Consider the following 18167-nt stretch of genomic DNA (forward strand, 5'->3'; position numbering starts at 1 on the left):
TTGTAAATGGAAAAAATGGAATAAAATGACATAAATTCTGATGATGACGGAGAAGATACAAGCGAGATGAGTGCAACTTCAAATAAGAAAGGAATGGGTCTTGACATGTATTCTAAGGTACATGAGATAAATTTGGAAGATGAAAAAGATGAGGAAGATGAAGAAAATGAGCTTGATGATGATGATGCAAATGATGCGGGTAGTGGAGGACAAGCTAGTAATGAAGGTACTTTTCTTGTTTACTTTATTGTCTAATTATAGCTTATATTATTTCTCAATTGAATTATGTTATTTTAATCGGATTTAAGCACAATAAAAAAGAAAATCCGTGGAAAAACTATGTGCAAAAGGCTTCATGCCACAGATTTTAATGATCGACGGGAGGTGGAATTTTTTTCAAGGGCAGCTTGTAGGTCCAACCAAGGAGGTTGTATCTGACCTCAACCAACTATTGGGCACAACAGTTAGAAACCCTCGTTTTGTGACTTTGTTATATACTAGTTGGCATGGTGTGCCTAAAAAACTCAAAGAGGACATATGGGAGTATGTCAATGTATGTAAATATGGCATTATGGATAATTTTTTGTTAATTTATTTGTCACATTTTTTGTGCTAACTGTTGATATTCTAATGTGTTGTGTTGCATAGCAAAAGTTCGTTCTTCCCATAAGTTCAAAGCCTTGGATAATGCGGGCACTTTGTTGTGCATGGAAAAAATACAAATGGCAAAATAAAAATAGAACATTTCTTGAAGTACAACACAAAGAAAGAAATGATAAAGAACCGACCATTAGAGATTCTCGAGGTTCAATTTTGCAAACTAATTCGGTATTGGAGTCTTCCGGATATCAAGGTAATATTGTCTTTTATTTCTTCCTATGTACCATCAAGCATACTATCAGGAATTCTTCATGTTCCTAAACTTAGGTGTTTTAAAGAAATTTGACATGATGTCTTGTAAGAATAATATCTCTTCTTCATGTTTATATTTAGGCCATCTCTGCTAAGAATACTAAAAATAGGTCAAAGCAAACATGTCCTCACCAAATGGGATCCACAAATTTTGGAATAGTGCATAAGCAGCTGGTAATATAACTTATTTTTTTTTGATATATATATATATATATATATATATATATATATATATATATATATATATATATATATTCATGGTGTAGTTGTCTAGTTAATATGCTTCATGTAAACTTTTCTCTATGTACTCTAGCGCGATTCTAAAGAGAACAGTGAAGAACCATCAAGGGCTAAAGTTTTCATAGCAACTCGCACAAATAAAAAAGGAAAAGAAATTGATGCTAAAACACAAACCACAATTGAGTTGTTTGTATTTGTATTTGGATATATACAATATGAATTCTAATGTAATTTCTTTTTATATTGAGTTAATGTGACTTTGTATTTTATTGGTTGTTGTTTTTTGATAGACTAAACTTCGAAACCGCTTAGAGGCAGGAGAAAATGATGAGGATGCATTTGTAGGAGTGTTAGGAAAGGACCAACCAGGTCGAGTTCGTTGTTATGGGGCTTCGATTACAAGAAGCTCTCTTAAAAAGGATGAGGAGATTCACCACATAAAAGTTGAATACAACGCTCATGTCTCATCATTAGAGAAGAAGATGGACGGTGTATGTGGTTTATTAAAGGTATTGGTGCACCAAATCAACCCTGGAATGAGCGATGAAGAGGTAGCAGCCTTAATGCAAGCTGCCCAAAATTCTTCTTTGGATACCTCAAGTAGCAGAGCAAAAAATACTCCCTGCTCCTCCGAATCAACTCACATTCCACACAAAGATGATGTAAGTAATCTTTTTTATTTTATTGTCATAGAGATACTAATAATGAATTGGATTCATCAAGATACTAATAAAAAGAAAAAAAAAACAATGGTCACTGTCCTATTTTTAGCTAAAATTATAATATTTTTATTAATAAAAATGTTGGAATATAACCAAGTACTTTAATTTTTTTTTTTGTTGCTGAATTCGAACTTGGAAGGTTCTAATGTTGTGATTTTGAATAATTTTGACTGGTGAAAAGAGTTTAGTGTGTGTGTATTAATTCTAGGCTTATTAATTCGAGGCTTACCTAATCATGGTCCCCAAGATTACCTTAATTCCACACTTTTGGGATCAGTTGAAAAGCATTTGAAATTCGAGTAATGATATGTATGTGTTTGGGTGTGTTAGATCTGGTTGTGTACTATAATTATGTATTGGTTCCATGGTCATGGACATTCGTTATTAATTATGTATGTCAATAAATGCTGAGTATTTATAAGATTCTACTTATGATGCAAGAGATAATATAATTAAATTATAATTGGGTATATTTCACTCGTACACATATATGTGCAGGTATATAAATTAACGTCTAATATTACTTAATAGATTTGAAAGAATTCTGATATGAAGCATGGAAATATTAATGTCATTCAATTATGGAATTGAGATGGGAGAAGAGTGTTGTGAATGAATATGATTCTGTATTATATGGGTAGGTGTTCATTTGTGTTTTACATCTTGCAGGGCAGTGGTCAAAACAATTTTGCTCGCAATGGATGATACACGACGTTTTATATTTTGTAATGAAGTACAAGAAGTAGATGTTATGACTTTGATTACGAATTATAATTCATGTATTAGGAATTCATGAGTAGTTGTTATGATTTTGTTTTTTGGTATTTTGTTAGAGTATATTATGTGATCACACACTTATTTTGGTCACAACTTTATAAAAATTGGATTAATTGATTTAAAATTATTGGTTATTGACTAAATTATAAAATTATCTATATATTTTTATAAGGTTTTATTATGAAGATTAAAAAGAATAATTAGGTTACTGACCATTTTTATAGTCACGTTTTAAAAGCATGGCTATATGGCCATATTTTTGTCTATTGTCACGCTTTTTAAGTGTGGTCATATCTCCATCTACTGCCATGCTTTTAAAGCGTGACCACATCTCCATCTATTGTCACGTTTCAAAAGTGTGGTCATATCTCCTTTATTGCCACGCTTTGAAATCATGCCCCTATCCACCACATACGGCCACGCTTTGTGGCTTTCAAAGCGTGGCCATATCTCCCACCTACGGCCACACTTTTAAATGTGAAAATTTGTAAAAAGCGTGAAAAAAAACGTGGTGATAGGTTGAAAAAAGCATGGTGATAGAGCAACTGCCACCCTTGTAGACATGACCCTTTCAAAAGCATGGCGGTAACTCAGATAACTCAAAAAACGTGACGAAAAACTATCGTCACGTTTTTTTAATTTTTCACCACGCTTTAAAAACGTGGTAATAGAACTATTTTCTTAGAATGTCGATATTTCAATTTTAGGTTGAAAAGTGGGCTACCACCGTCCGCCCACTTTCAATATGCGCCCCCCATAACGAACCCATTTCTTCTTCTTAATCTATTATTATTATTATTATTATCTTTTAATTTTCACAATGAAAAGGGTCCAAACTCAATATTTCTACTAAAAAGATATAATACTTTTGTTATGATACGTACTTATTTATTAAGATATAATATATATATATACACATATTAATAGTTATTCTAGTATCCATTATTTCGGTACATATTTGTGTGTTTTAACTTGTTAGCATTTATTGTAGGTTTTTAAATTTATTTTTTCAAATCTTAACAAATATAATAGTATTTATTTAATATATTTTTTTGTTCCAAATTACAGTTCTCTCATCTTTTATTTTTGTATTTCTAAAAAATCTTGTCGTCTTACTCTTCAACACCCTTCTCTTCATTTCCTCTTTTACTGTCTATTTCTCTAACATGTTGTGTCATACAGGGAGACAAAACGAGCCAATGCTACCAACTAACCAAATGTGTTACTTGAAGGATAAGTAGAGAGCAGACTAAAATCCTTAATCTAGTTATTGAAGTTCGATAATGGAAGTAAGTTATATCCGAAATTAAGAAAATATTACGAAAAAAACTAACAATATATTAATTAAATATATTGATTTTATTTGAAGAATATGTTGCAGTTTAATTGTAAAATATTAAATTTAATTTATTGGAGATATGTGTGCACAAATACTACTACCTTTATAAATTCATGAGTACTATAACAAAAGCCTTTAAATAAAATAATTCTAAAGATATAATATAATAATAATAGGATCGAAATATTTAATAATAAAAAATTAACAAAAAATAACTAAAATTTATTTTATTTAATATTTATTAATTTTAATAATAATTAATAAATATTAAATAAGATAAATTTTAATTTTTTTTCTCTAACATTAATGTAATAAGATATAAAGTATAGACCGTTCCTATTATTAATTAGTAATTACTAGAAACATAAGAAGAGTTTGAATTAAGAGAAAGAGGGAGGCATGGAATCGAAGTTTTATTAAGAGAGTGATCATCAAAAAGGGGCCACATGTGTATTTACAGTGCATACGCCTAATATTTTCACGTGATGATAATTAATTTTTTTTAATTAATATAAAATAAAAATTCACATACAGTTATTTTTATTATTTAAAATTAATAATTAAAAATTATTAATTATTAATTTTACATAAAAATATCTACATATAAATTTTTATCTTAATATAATATATATTAACATTTTAACTATCATCTATAGGTAAAAAACATTGACGCAAGTAGCCACCTAATAATATTCCAAACCTTTAATTTGATATATGTAGGGAGGAATCAATTCCCTCTGGTCTTGGTCTTTGGCACCGTGACCACCAGCTTTCCTCCGCTACAAACCGCCGTGGCCATCTCCGGCCTAGTCCACGGCGGAAGCCTAAACCGAAAACCATAGCACTGCTGGGCAAAACAATCTCCACCGTCCATTCCCTTGATCACGATCTTGGTTATTCCAGGAACAATCTCTACAGCCTCTGCACTCACTCCACAAGAAGAAGAGCCTCTACACTTGCACCACGCAACAAATCGGAGAAACTGCGTGGTTTCGTCGATCGAAACGTCGTCGTCTGAATGGAGAGGGAGTTCAAGAACGCTGGCGAACACGTGCGGAAGTCTCCAAAGCTTCTTCGTATTGTTTGGGTTCGGGTTCGATGAAACGATGGCGTTTTGGGAACGATGGTTGGTTCGTTTCTTTGAAGAAGGGTGCACCTTCATCATTGTGAACATTTCTAGTTAGTTAGTTATTTACTATGAATAAGGCCTTGTTTGGATGTATTGATATAGGTAATGAAATGAGAGAAGAATGAAGACACTGAGTGGTTTAATTTGTTATGACCCACTTTCTGATACGACTTGAAGAGGAAAGTGGCCGATAATGTTTGTGGATGGTCATTTATATAAAGAGACACCGTGACAGTATTCTATTTGACGAAATTACCCTCTACAAAACAATATTTATTTATAAAAAATATGAAAAGATGATCAAAATTTATTGTTTATTATTATTAATTATTATAATGACTTTTAAATAATGTATTTAATTTGACAAGTCAATAAGATTAATCCGTTTTGTTATAGATTTGAGCTCCATTTAATTATTTGTAACTCATTAATGATTTAATTTGCTGCATGCATAAATTGAGGAGCACCGTTAAGGGATAATAATTTTCTATTTTTTGGGCCAGCAAACAATCAGCATTAGTATTCTTATACCTCAAACAAAATAAAGTCCAAATGTATATCGAGAGCGTGTACTCACGCTCCTTTACCACACGCTTTTCTTTTTTCCCAAAACGAAAACTCTCAGGGACCAGCAAATATAATAAGATCTAACCATCATTCAACCAGCATGTGTTTTTATATCAGGATTGTCTCACGCGTTATCACAAACGGCTTTCTCTCACGCTCCTCTCCAAGGAACTAGCCGGATACGCAACGATCGCAGTTTTGTTGACAAAGCTTGAAGTTTCACCTTTTACTCTTGGATAAAAATTTTCTTCCCTGTCGCTCATTCCTTCTCAGCTGCAGAATAACTCAGAATTTCACTCTCTCGCTCCATGTTAATGATGGAATCAGCGTTTAGAAGAACAGAATATTGAAGTAAGCAGTTTCTCTCTCTTCTAATTTCATGATTTTTGTAATGATTTTCATAGTGCATCAATGAACACAATGATGATTATGATTATGAATTTCTGAGCTCGCAAAGCATGCTGTTTTTGTTTTTCATAATAGAGTTTAAATTGAATATACAGAATCCAAATTATACCTTATTCGATTTTGATTTTCATAATGCAACAATGCACAATTAACGCAAACCAACTGTTTGATGAAATGACTAAGACAGAAAATATAAAAAATGTTAGTGTTTCTTGTTGTTGTTTTGATTTTTCAATGTAATTTAAGTTATGTACTGTTGTTGTCTTTTTATATTTCACCTAGTTTGGCCTCCTAACAAAATAATAATTTATTAATTTATATGAAATAAGTATAGAAATAAATAAGAAAGAAAAATAGATAATAAGACAAGATGCATGCTCAATGAAACTAATCTAACCTTAGCTACTAAGAACCTGAAGTAGAAGTAGAAGCATCGAATTTGTAATTGTTCTATAACAGTAAACATGTTCTATGATTTTCTTGGAGTTGGAGCTACAAAATTTCCAAGGGTTAGGAAAGTGAGGCTAAGCTAGTTAATAGGTAGTGTTGTGTTTTTTGTAGTTGTTTTGTTTTGGTTGGGTTTGTGATGCATTCAAATGCGGTCTGTTGTTGTAGGATCTTGTTTTGCATTCTCTTTTGTACAGTTAGTTCCATAATAGCTTAAAAGTAACTAAAGTAAAAAAGTGCAATCAATAGAGGGATGAACAAACAAATATTTGGAGTGATATAGAGAGAGAAGGAAGGAGATTAATATTTAGTACTTAGTAGTATGACATATTTCTTATGATCTTATGACTCATGATGAGTAGTTATGGGATTCAAAAAGGTATGCTATTTTTTTTTTTTTACAAAAAGTTGTATTCTAACTTTACAAACTAGTTAGCAGTTAGAGAACGTTATAATATTGTATGAACATTAAATAGGGGATTATCTTTGTAATTTTATAGTTGTGTGAACTGTATTCAACTGAATTAACTTGCTTTAATGTGGAGTATCTTTCTTGGATTGATTTGATCTCTAAAAAATGGTAAAGATCTCCAGTAGATTATTTCAATTCTTAATTAACAAAAGGCTAATCTTTGAAGGCATCAAAGAAACTCCAATTAACAACAATAAAAACAGTAGTTAGTTTTATGTCCCAGCTAATTAGTAACAATTTATTAGAAATTTGTTAAGGACTCTTATTTATGCAAAAGGGTTTTGTTGATTCAATACCTAAGAGTAATCGAGATACTTCACTCAATACATTTTGCACCCACTTTAATGAGATTTTGCACACTTTACTTAGGATACTTTGCATCCATCTGAATGAAATTTTGCACACATGAATCAGACATTTTGCACCTACTTTAATCAGATTTTGCACATTTTACTCAGCACAGTTTGCATCCAATGTAATGATTTTTTGCACACATGAATCAGACAGTTTGCACCCACTTTAATGAGATTTTGCACACCTTACTCGTCACAGTTTACACCCAGTTTAATGAGATTTTGCACACATGACTTAACATAGTTTGCACATTCTTTAATGAGATTTTGTTTTACTATCTGATATATGCTAACTTTTTTACAGGATGTGCCCAAGGTTGGCATGTGTTTTGGAACCATTGATGATACAAATCAATTTTATCAGAATTATGCCAAGCGCGTTGGTTTTGTTACTAAGATAAGGTTTACTCGAAGAGTTGGTAAAGATAAGGTTCCTAAGAATCAAATGATCACTTGCAATAGAGAGAGGAAACGCAAGTCTAGAGTTTTACCAATAGAAAAGACCAACCCTAGAACCAACTACAATTGCCCCGCAAGGATTTCTATTAGGTTGAATAAGGAGGGTCTTTGGATTATATCGAAGGTGTGTTTGGATCATTCACATCCTTGTGATCCAGAGATGGCAAAATTGTTGACACATAATAGAGAGATGAGTATGCACATGTATCGAGTCATTGAGAGGAATGATGAAGTAGGTGTGAGACCAAGCAAAACATATCAAGTGTTGGTGGGTGAATCGTGGGGTTTCTCTAAGATAAACTTAATGGAAAAAGATATTAGGAACTATCTCAACAGAAAGGTACGCAATGTTACAAAAGAAATGGATGCTAGGGAGATGTTGAAGTATTTTACACGGATGAAGGATATAAATTGATTTTTATTTTGATGTTGAACTTGATCAAAACAAGCGTTTCAAAACTATATTTTGGGCTGATGCTCGAAGTAGAGTAGCATATGAGTACTTCGGTGATGTAGTTTCGTTTGATACCACTTATAAAACCAATCGTTACGATATGCCATTTGGTTTCTTTGTGGAGGTTAATCACCATGGTAACTCAGTGCTTCTTCGGTGTGGTTTGTTGACTAAGGAAAATTCAGGCTCGTTTACTTGGTTATTTAATGCTTGGCTTACATGTATGCATGGAAAGGCTCCTAAAGGCATTATAACAGACCAATGCCTCGGAATACGAGATGCAATTGAGAATGTGATGCCAGAGACACGTCATAGGTTATGCATTTGACACATTACGAAAAAGATTCTAGAAAAATTCAAAAGACACAAGAGATATGAAGAGTTACAAGGTGATTTAAATAATATTGTTTGAGAGTCTATTTTAGAAGATGATTTTCAAAGTCAATGGGAAGATTTTCTGATTGAATATGATCTAGAAGATAACAAGTGGCTATCAGGTACTTTTCTAAACATGAATTTTTATATTTTGCACATAGGAATTAGCATATTAGTATTTAAAAAGTATCAAGTGGTTATCATATTCTATTTGCTAGAATTCTAACATGTGTTTGAATATGCCTTTAGTACAATTTTCTTATTCTAATATTTTTTAGGCTTCAATGTATTATTAACATGTTTATGACAACATTTGCATCCACTTTTGTTAAGTTTGCTTAAAAAAAAAATTTTTATGTATATTTGTTTACTATGATACATAAATATCTATGAAGAAAGACTTTAGAATGAAATTGAGGCACTAACATAACTATAACTATGCCATTTGAGCATTCTATATAGATAGCAGGATTTCAACAATTAGGAATTCAGTACAGTTGTATGTATCTCAAACAGCACACACATCACGTAAGAACACAAAAAGGATAAAACCTAATTAATATATTTTCTCTTGGATAAACAAAACGTAGCTGATAACTAGAAGTGAAAAGAATTCAACTTAGAAATGTGTATTAAGTGGGTGCATAAATCGAAAGAATTCTGGATATTATAAGCAATCATCAATTAAAAAAAAAAGCTATATTGAATTAACAAGATAAAATAGATAAAACAAATCGTTGGCCTTTGCTTTGATGACTCCTATGTCAACTTCTTTGCAAGTTTTTCTTTATCCCAATAAGCAATCCATGGTGGTGGAGGCCCCATATAATTTTCCTTATCTCCGAATGTGTTTTTGTGGTAATAGATAATCTATAAGAAAAATAATAAATGTAATGATTATCATAAAAAAATCAAAAAATGAAAAAAAGATAAGTACATTAGACTGATTACCATCAAAACATAAAGATAACCATCAATACTTAATGTATTTTTTTTCTTGAATTTTTGAACCCTTTCATAAGCTCATCATGCACAAATCTTGCCCAATTGTATCTTGTGATATTATCTACATCAACAATGGCACGTAAGTACTTTGGGGATGTGACAACGCTACTTGTTGGTGTCAAAAATGAGCTAAGAACGAACATTATAAATGCTCTCCTAAAGTAATCTCTCACTTTGGATGTTGAAATATTACATTCTCTTGAATGTAATACTTCTTGTAACCATGGGCTTGTCACAGACTTGAACGGGGCAACTAATCTTTCTTGCTCTGAAGTCCAATCTTCTTCTTCTGGAAAACTTTTACCAATTGAAGGTAATTCTAGAGCTAACCCAATTTTGTCTGTTATCACATCGAATATCCCCCACAACTAATTCCAGTTTGCTTGTTGTGTTATATGCTTTAGCAAGTGCGAGGAATAACCGCCTATCAATTTTCCAATTTTGAATAGCCTTCATGGATGAGAATCCCATTTTATCAACTTCAACTTTTTGCTCTTTTGTAAGAGAATTTATCGTTGTGAAAATCGAAACGGAAGAACAACGACATTCTATCACTTTCTGCAAACATAAAGAAAAAAAATCTTCACCCAATTTTAACCATGTTTTTTTGGAAAATAATAAGAAATAACAATAATAATAAATTATCATAATCATAATAAAGTAATACTCGCATTTAGATATAAATAGGTGCAAACTATGCTAAGTCATATGTGCAAAATCTTATTAAATTGGGTGCAAACTGTGCGAGTAAGGTGTGCAAAACTTGACTAAAGTGGGTGCAAATTGTCGAATTGATGTGTGCAAAATCTGATTAAAGTGAGTACAAACTGTCCGATTCATATGTACAAAAAATCCATTACATTGGATGCAAACTATGCTCAATAAGGTGTACAAATTCTCATTAAAGTGGGTGCAAACTGTCTGATTCATGTGTGCAAAATTTCATTCAAATGGGTGCAAAGTGGCCTGAGTAAAGTGTGCAAAATCTCTTTTAAATGGGTGCATACCCGAGATTTTAGTTCTGCAAGAGTTTTCTGCTGCATTTTCCTTGTAGTTTCTGTTTCAGATTTCTTTGTATTTGTACTTCTTCGCAGCATCTTAATATTTGGATCTTTTTCCATTTCAAATAATCACTGCATATTATTAAGAAACATATTATTAACACAAACACATATAAAAACCTTGTAATCAATTGTGCAGTAGCCATTATCAAAGCTCTACCACAACAAAGCTCTACTAACAACTGAGATAATAACATAATGAATTTTTTCAAAGATTTATAAATTAAAAGTATCTAAGTTTCATAAACAATATATGATGAATCAAAATCAAAATCAAAAGAAATTTTTATTATAGAGTGCTTAAAGATTTTTCATGAATAGACAGAAAACATTGAGTAATATTTTTGGGTGCCATTATGAGTTTCTCCGTGCATGTTTTGAATGGATACAGAATGATGGACAGCAAGAAGGTAAGAGTTGCAGAAAGCAATAAATGAACAAAAATCAAAACTCATTAACCTTCACATTAACCTTGCAGAAGCATAACACATCACTAGAAACGAAGGAGAATGGATAGAGAGCTAAGAGATGCTGTTGCAGAGAGTAATGCCGCCGCTATTGGAGACGCTGCTGGGGATGGACAACGAGCTCAAGAATGCTAATTCATGTTGAGCGTGCTCCAGCGTTGAGCGCAAGAAAGATGGCGCACAAGAGTGTAGAGAAGAGAGTATGTGGAATTTTGGGGAGAGCACCGCTAGGGGGCCAGCAATTTTCTAATTTTTGGGTCAGCAAACAACCAGCATTAGTATTTTTATACCTCAAACAAAATAAAGCCCAAATACATATAGAGAGCGTGTACTCACGCTCCTTTACTACACGGTCTTCTTCTTCCCCAAAATTCCACACACTCTCTCCTCTACACTCTTGCGCGCCATCTTTCTTGCGCTCAACGCTGGAGCACGCTCAACATGAATCAGCATTCTTGAGCTCGCTGTCCATCCCCAGTAGCGTTTCCAATAGCAGCGGTGTTACTCTCTGCAACAGCATCTCTCAGCTCTCTATCCATTCTTCTTTGTTTCTAGTGATGCGTTATGCTTTTGCAAGGTTAATGTGAAGGTTAATGAATTTTGATTTTTGTTCATTTATTGCTTTCTGCAACTCTTACCTTCTTGCTGTCCATCATTCTGTATCCATTCAAAACATGCAAGGAGAAACTCATAATGGCACCCAAAAATATTACTCAATATTTTCTGTCTATTCATGAAAAATCTTTAAGCACTCTATAATAAAAATTTCTTTTGATTTTGATTTTGATTCATCATATCTTGTTTATGAAACTTAGGTACTTTTAATTTATAAATCTTTGAAAATTTTTATTATGTTATTATCTCAGTTGTTAGTAGAGCTTTGTTGTGGTAGAGCTTTGATAATGGCTACTACGCAATTGATTACTAAGTTTTTTATATGTGTTTGTGTTAATAATATGTTTCTTAATAATATGCAGTGATTATTTGAAATGGAAAAAGATCCAAATATTAAGATGCCGCGAAGAAGTACAAATACAAAGAAATCTGAAACAGGAACTAGAAGGAAAATGCAGCAGAAAACTCTTGCAGAACTAGAATCTCGGGTATACACCCATTTAAAAAGAGATTTTGCACACGTTACTCAGGACACTTTGCACCCATTTGAATGAAATTTTTCACACATGAATCAGACAGTTTGCACCCACTTTAATGAGAATTTGCACACCTTATTCAGCACAGTTTGCACCCAATGTAATCAATTTTTTGTACACATGAATCGGACAGTTTGCACCCACTTTAATTGGATTTTTCACACATCAATTCGACAATTTGCACCCACTTTAGTCAAATTTTGTACACCTTACACACACAGTTTGCACCCAGTTTAATAATATTTTGCACAGATGACTTAGCATGGTTTGCACCCATCTATATCTAAATGCGAGTATTACTTTATTATGATTATGATAATTTATTATTATTGTTATTTCTTATTATTTTCTAAACAAACCATGGTTAAAATTGGGTGAAGATTTTTTACTTTATGTTTGCAGAAAGTGATAGAATGTCGTTGTTCTCCTGTTTCAGTTTTCACAACGATAAATTCTCTTACAAAAGAGCAAAAACTTGAAGTTGATAAAATAGGATTCTCATCCATGAAGGCTATTCAAGATTGGAAAATTGATAGGCGGTTATTCCTCACACTTGCTAAAGTATATAACACAACAACAAGCAAATTGAAATTAGTGGTGGGGGATATCGATGTGACAACAGACAAAATTGGGTTAGCTCTAGGATTACCTTCAATTGGTAAAAGTTTTTCAGAAGAAGATTGGACTTCAGAGCAAGAAAGATTAGTTGCCCTGTTCAAGTCTGTGACAAGCCCATGGTTACAAGAATTATTACATTCAAGAGAATGTAATGTTTCAACATCCAAAGGGAGAGATTACTTTAGGAGAGCATTTACAATGTTCATTATTAGCTCATTTTTGGCACCAACAAGTAGCGTTGTCACATCCCAAAGCACTTACGTGTCATTGTTGATGTAGATAATATCACAAGATACAATTGGGCAAGATTTGTGCATGATGAGCTTATGAAAAGGGTTCAAAAATTTAAGGAAAAAAACACATTAAGTATTTATAGTTGTCTTTATGTTTTGATGATAATCAGTCTAATATACTTATACTTTTTTCCTTTTTCGATTTCTTTTTTTATGATAATCATTACATTTATTATTTTCCTTGTAGATTATCTATTACCACAAAGACACATTCGAAGATAAGAAAAATTATATGGGGCCTCCACCACCATGGATTGGTTATTGGGATAAAGAAAAACTTGCAAAGAAGTTGACACAGGAGTCATCAAAGTAAAGGCTAACGGTTTGTTTTATCTATTTTATCTTATTAATTCAATATAGTTTTTTTTAAATTGATGATTGCTTATAATATCCAGAATTCTTTTGATTTATGCACCCACTTAATACACATTTCTAAGTTGAATTCTTTTCACTTCTAGTTATCAGCTACGTTTTGTTTATCCAAGAGGAAATATATTAATTAGGTTTGATCCTTTATGTGTTCTTGCGTGATGTGTATGCTGTTTGAGATACATACAACTGTGCTGAATTCCTAATTGTTGAAATCCTGTTATCTATATAGAATGCTCAAATGGCATAGTTATAGTTATGTTAGTGTCTCAATTTTATTCTAAAGTCTTTCTTCATAGATATCTATGTATCATAGTAAACGAATATACATAAAAAAAATCTGTAAGCAAACTTAACAAAAGTGGATGCAAATATTGTCATAAACATGTTAATAATACATTGAAGCTTAAAAGATATTAGAATAAAAAAATTGTACTAGAGGCATATTCAAATACATGTTAGAATTCTAGCAAATAGAATATGATAGCCACTTGATACTTTTTAAATACTAATATGCTAATTCCTATGTGCAAAATATAAAAATTCACGTTTAGAGAAGTACCTGATAGTCACTTGTTATCTTCTAGACCATATTCAATCAAAAAATCTTCCCATTGATTTTGAAAATCATCTTCTAAAATAGACTCCCAAATAATATTATTTAAATCACCTTGTAACTCTTCATATCTCTTGTGTCTTTTGAATTTTTCTGGAATCTTTTTCGTAATGTGCCAAATGCATAACCTATGACATGTCTCTGGCATCACATTCTCAATTGCAGCTCATATTCTGAGGCATTGGTCTGTTATAATGCCTTTAGGAGCCTTTCCATGCATACATGTAAGCCAAGCATTAAATAACCAAGTAAACGAGTCTGAATTTTCCTTAGTCAACAAACCACACCCAAGAAGCACTGAGTTACCATGGTGATTAACCCCCACAAAGGAACCAAATGGCATATCGTAACGATTGGTTTTATAAGTAGTATCAAACAAAACTCCATCACCGAAGTACTCATATGCTACTCTACTTCGAGCATCAGCCCAAAATATAGTTTTGAGACGCTTGTTTTGATCAATTTCAAATTAAAATAAAAATTAGAGTTTATATCCTTCATCCGTGTAAAATACTTCAACATCTCCCTAGCATCCATTTCTTCTGTAACATTGCGTACCTTTCTGCTGAGATAGTTCCTAACATCTTCTTCCATTAAGTTTATCTTAGAGAAACCCTCCGCTTCACCCACCAACACTTGATATGTTTTGCTTGGTCTCACACCTACTTCATCATTCCTCTCAATGACTTGACACATGTGCATACTTATCTCTCTATTACGTGTCAACAGTTTTGCCATCTTTGGATCACAAGGATGTGAATGATCCAAACACACCTTCAATATAATCCAAAGACCCTCCTTATTCAACCTAATAGAAATCCTTGTGGGGCAATTGTAGTTGGTTCTAAGGTTGGTCTTTTCTATTGGTGAAACTCTAGACTTGCGTTTCCCTCCCTATTGCAAGTGATTATTTGATTCTTAGGAACCTTATCTTTACCAACTCTTCAGGTAAACCTTATCTTAGTAACAAAACCAACGCGCTTGGCATAATTATGATAAAATTGATTTGCATCATCAATGGTTCCAAAACACATGCCAACCTTGGGCACATCCTGTAATAAAGTTAGCATACATCAGATAGTAAAACAAAATCTCATTAAAGTAGGTGCAAACTATGTTAAGTCATGTGTGCAAAATCTCATTAAACTGGGTGTAAACTGTGACGAGTAAGGTGTGCAAAATCTCATTAAAGTGGGTGCAAACTGTCTGATTCATTTGTGCAAAAAAAATCATTACATTTGATGCAAACTATGCTGAGTAAAATGTGCAAAATCTTATTAAAGTAGGTGCAAAATGTCTGATTCATGTGTGCAAAATTTCATTAAGATTGATGCAAAGTATCCTGAGTAAAGTGTGCAAAATCTCGTTAAAGTGGGTGCAAAATGTATTGAGTGAAGTATCTCGATTACTCTTAGGTATTGAATCAACAAAACCCTTTTGCATAAATAAGAATCCTTAACAAACTTCTAATAAATTGTTGCTAATTGGCTGGGACATAAAACTAACTACTGTTTTTATTGTTGCTAATAATTGGAGTTTCTTTAATGCCTTTAAAGATTAGCCTTTTGTTAATTAAGAATTGAAATAATCTACTGGAGATCTTTATCATTTTTTAGAGATCAAATCAATCTAAGAAAGATACTCCACATTAAAGAAAGTTAATTCAGTTGAATATAGCTCACACAACTATAAAATTACAAAGATAATCTCCTGTTTAATGTTCATACAATATTATAATGTTCTCTAACAACAAACAAGAAACACTAACATTTTTTATATTTTCTGTCTTAGTCATTTCATCAAATAATTGGTTTACGTTAATTGTGCATTGTTGCATTATGAAAATCAAAATCGAATAAGGTATAATTTGGATTTTGTACATTCAATTTAAACTCTATTATGAAAAACAAAAACAGCATGCTTTCCGAGTTAAGAAATTCATAATCATAATCATCATTGTGTTCATTGATGCACTATGAAAATCATTACAAAAATCATAAAATTAGAAGAGGGAGAAATTTCTTACTTCAATATTCTGTTCTTCTAACACTGATTCCATCATTGACATGGAGCGAGAGAGTGAAATTCTGAGTTGTTCTGCAGCTGAGAAGGAATGAGCGACAGAGAAGAAAATTTTTATCCAAGAATAAAAGGTAAAGCTTCAAGCTTTGTCAACGAAACTGCGATCGTCGAAGAGCGTATCCGGCTAGTTCCTTGGAGAGGAGCGTGAGAGAAAGCCGTTTGTGATAGCGCGTGAGACAGTCCTGATATAAAAACACATGCTGGTTGAATGATGGTTAGATCTTGTTATATTTGCTAGTTCCTGAGAGTTTTCGTAAATTGAAATTTAAATTTTTTAACATTTATTTAAGCAAACGAATGAATTAACCAATCAACCAATTAACTCAAGTTGATTGTGATACTTCTTATATATGATATGCTAATGACATCATTTATATATATATTTAATTGAATTATAGTTTTTCTCAAATTTCAATCATACTTTAGTGATGAGTTATGACAAAAATAAAGTAGAAATTTCATTTATTTTAATTTTTTGGTGTATACGTATATATTGTATAAAATAGTAATTATGGATCTCAATTTAAGTAATACAAATTTTAATTACAAAACAATTTAGAGCAATGTTAACTGAAAAGAATTTCACATATGAACAATTTTGTATAACTAAAATTTACATTTATATTTATCTAAATTATGTATAATCCACATATATAGTTCAACAAATGAGTGTCTAAATGATGGACCGGACATGATAAATAATTTAAAATTCAACTATTCGTGGACTATTTTTAACAATTAAGAATTGACAAGAATACTATTGAAGTATTGATAACTTCCGTCAAAAATAAATAAATAAAAATACCAACTTTAGTTCAAGATAAACATTACATTCTCGCTTTTCTCAAGATTAAAATACTATACATTGCACTAAAGGCATATATAAAAAGAAAGTAACGGAAGTATAATAAATTAAAATTGACTTACGTGACTTCAATTCGGAACCAAATCTTTTTGAGAGGAATGATTTATGATTTATCATGATCAGAATAAAAGGATGGTGTGTGAAGAATGGCATTGCTTGCTTATGCTTTTCTTTTGTCCGCAGGAATAATCTTGAAAAGGTTTTGAGACCAAATAAAAAGAATAAGAATAAGAATAATCCGTATTAATTTTGGGTTAAAGGAATTGAATTGGAATGATGTGATGTTGGTGCTAATTAGTTATATTTTGTGTTTGTGGTTCGTATAAATTCACCAATATGTTTTGCCTACGCAGCTTAGCTTTAAAACTTAGGATAATTTTATTATTATTCTTCGACACAAAAATAAAAATAAAGTAAAATTAAAAAAGTTGAAAGTGATTCCCCATTGAAAATTGAATAGTCAGACTCCACTTTGGGTATGGAATGAAGGCTAGTTGCCATTCAACCCCAAACAACCCTAAATTATTATATATTAGAAGCTTTATTAACTTAGATTTTATTTAGGTTTAATTATTATTTTGTTCCTATAATTTTATCATATTTGCAATTATATTTTTATAATATTCTTTTTTTAATTGAGTCCTTATACTATTTTTAATTTTATAATTAATTTTTTTTCGTATTAAAAACATTAAAATTAACAAAATTCATTAATAAAATTATCCTGTATAAGAAAATGAATGAAGTTTTATATATAAAATTAACAATGAAAGAAAACCTTATTGTTGCTTGGACTTTGAAACAATGAAAGTTGAAGATTGTGGTACAACTACAACTACAACATGTGACTAAACTTTAAAGGAGGTCCCCCTCACTCTCCTATGATCTATTACTCACAAAGTCACAATCTTGAGGCCTTTTGATGTAAGAAAGCATCTTTTTTTTTTTTCAGTATTTTTTTTTTACTTTATTTTTTTATAAAAAAA

General features: G+C 31.6%; 3 protein-coding genes across 8 annotated transcripts; 2 read left to right on the forward strand and 1 right to left on the reverse strand.

Annotated features, from left to right (window-relative positions):
* On the forward strand, nucleotides 16–2633 carry LOC107624944. 6 transcript variants are annotated; one of them, XM_021115479.1, is made up of 6 exons: nucleotides 16–226; nucleotides 309–553; nucleotides 649–853; nucleotides 994–1086; nucleotides 1443–1814; nucleotides 2544–2633. In XM_021115479.1, exons 3-6 carry the CDS (start codon nucleotides 773–775, stop codon nucleotides 2577–2579), a joined length of 582 nt encoding a protein of 193 aa, XP_020971138.1. In that variant the 5' UTR covers nucleotides 16–226; nucleotides 309–553; nucleotides 649–772; the 3' UTR covers nucleotides 2580–2633. The 6 variants fall into 6 exon arrangements, 5 of the variants coding, with proteins under 5 accessions (XP_020971138.1, XP_016182925.1, XP_016182924.1 ...); XM_016327439.2 differs by having other exon boundaries at nucleotides 365–553; XR_002357103.1 differs by lacking the exon at nucleotides 994–1086 and having other exon boundaries at nucleotides 365–553.
* On the reverse strand, nucleotides 4718–5155 carry LOC107626858. The gene has a single exon (XM_016329748.1). It carries the CDS (start codon nucleotides 5153–5155, stop codon nucleotides 4718–4720), a length of 438 nt encoding a protein of 145 aa, XP_016185234.1.
* Nucleotides 6906–8607, forward strand: LOC107626857 (protein FAR1-RELATED SEQUENCE 5-like). The gene is made up of 3 exons (XM_016329747.1): nucleotides 6906–6920; nucleotides 7671–8165; nucleotides 8275–8607. The coding sequence occupies exons 1-3, from the start codon at nucleotides 6906–6908 to the stop codon at nucleotides 8605–8607; spliced, it is 843 nt and encodes a 280-aa protein (XP_016185233.1).

The sequence above is a fragment of the Arachis ipaensis genome, chromosome B02, assembly GCF_000816755.2.
Source record: "Arachis ipaensis cultivar K30076 chromosome B02, Araip1.1, whole genome shotgun sequence".
NCBI lineage: Eukaryota > Viridiplantae > Streptophyta > Magnoliopsida > Fabales > Fabaceae > Arachis > Arachis ipaensis.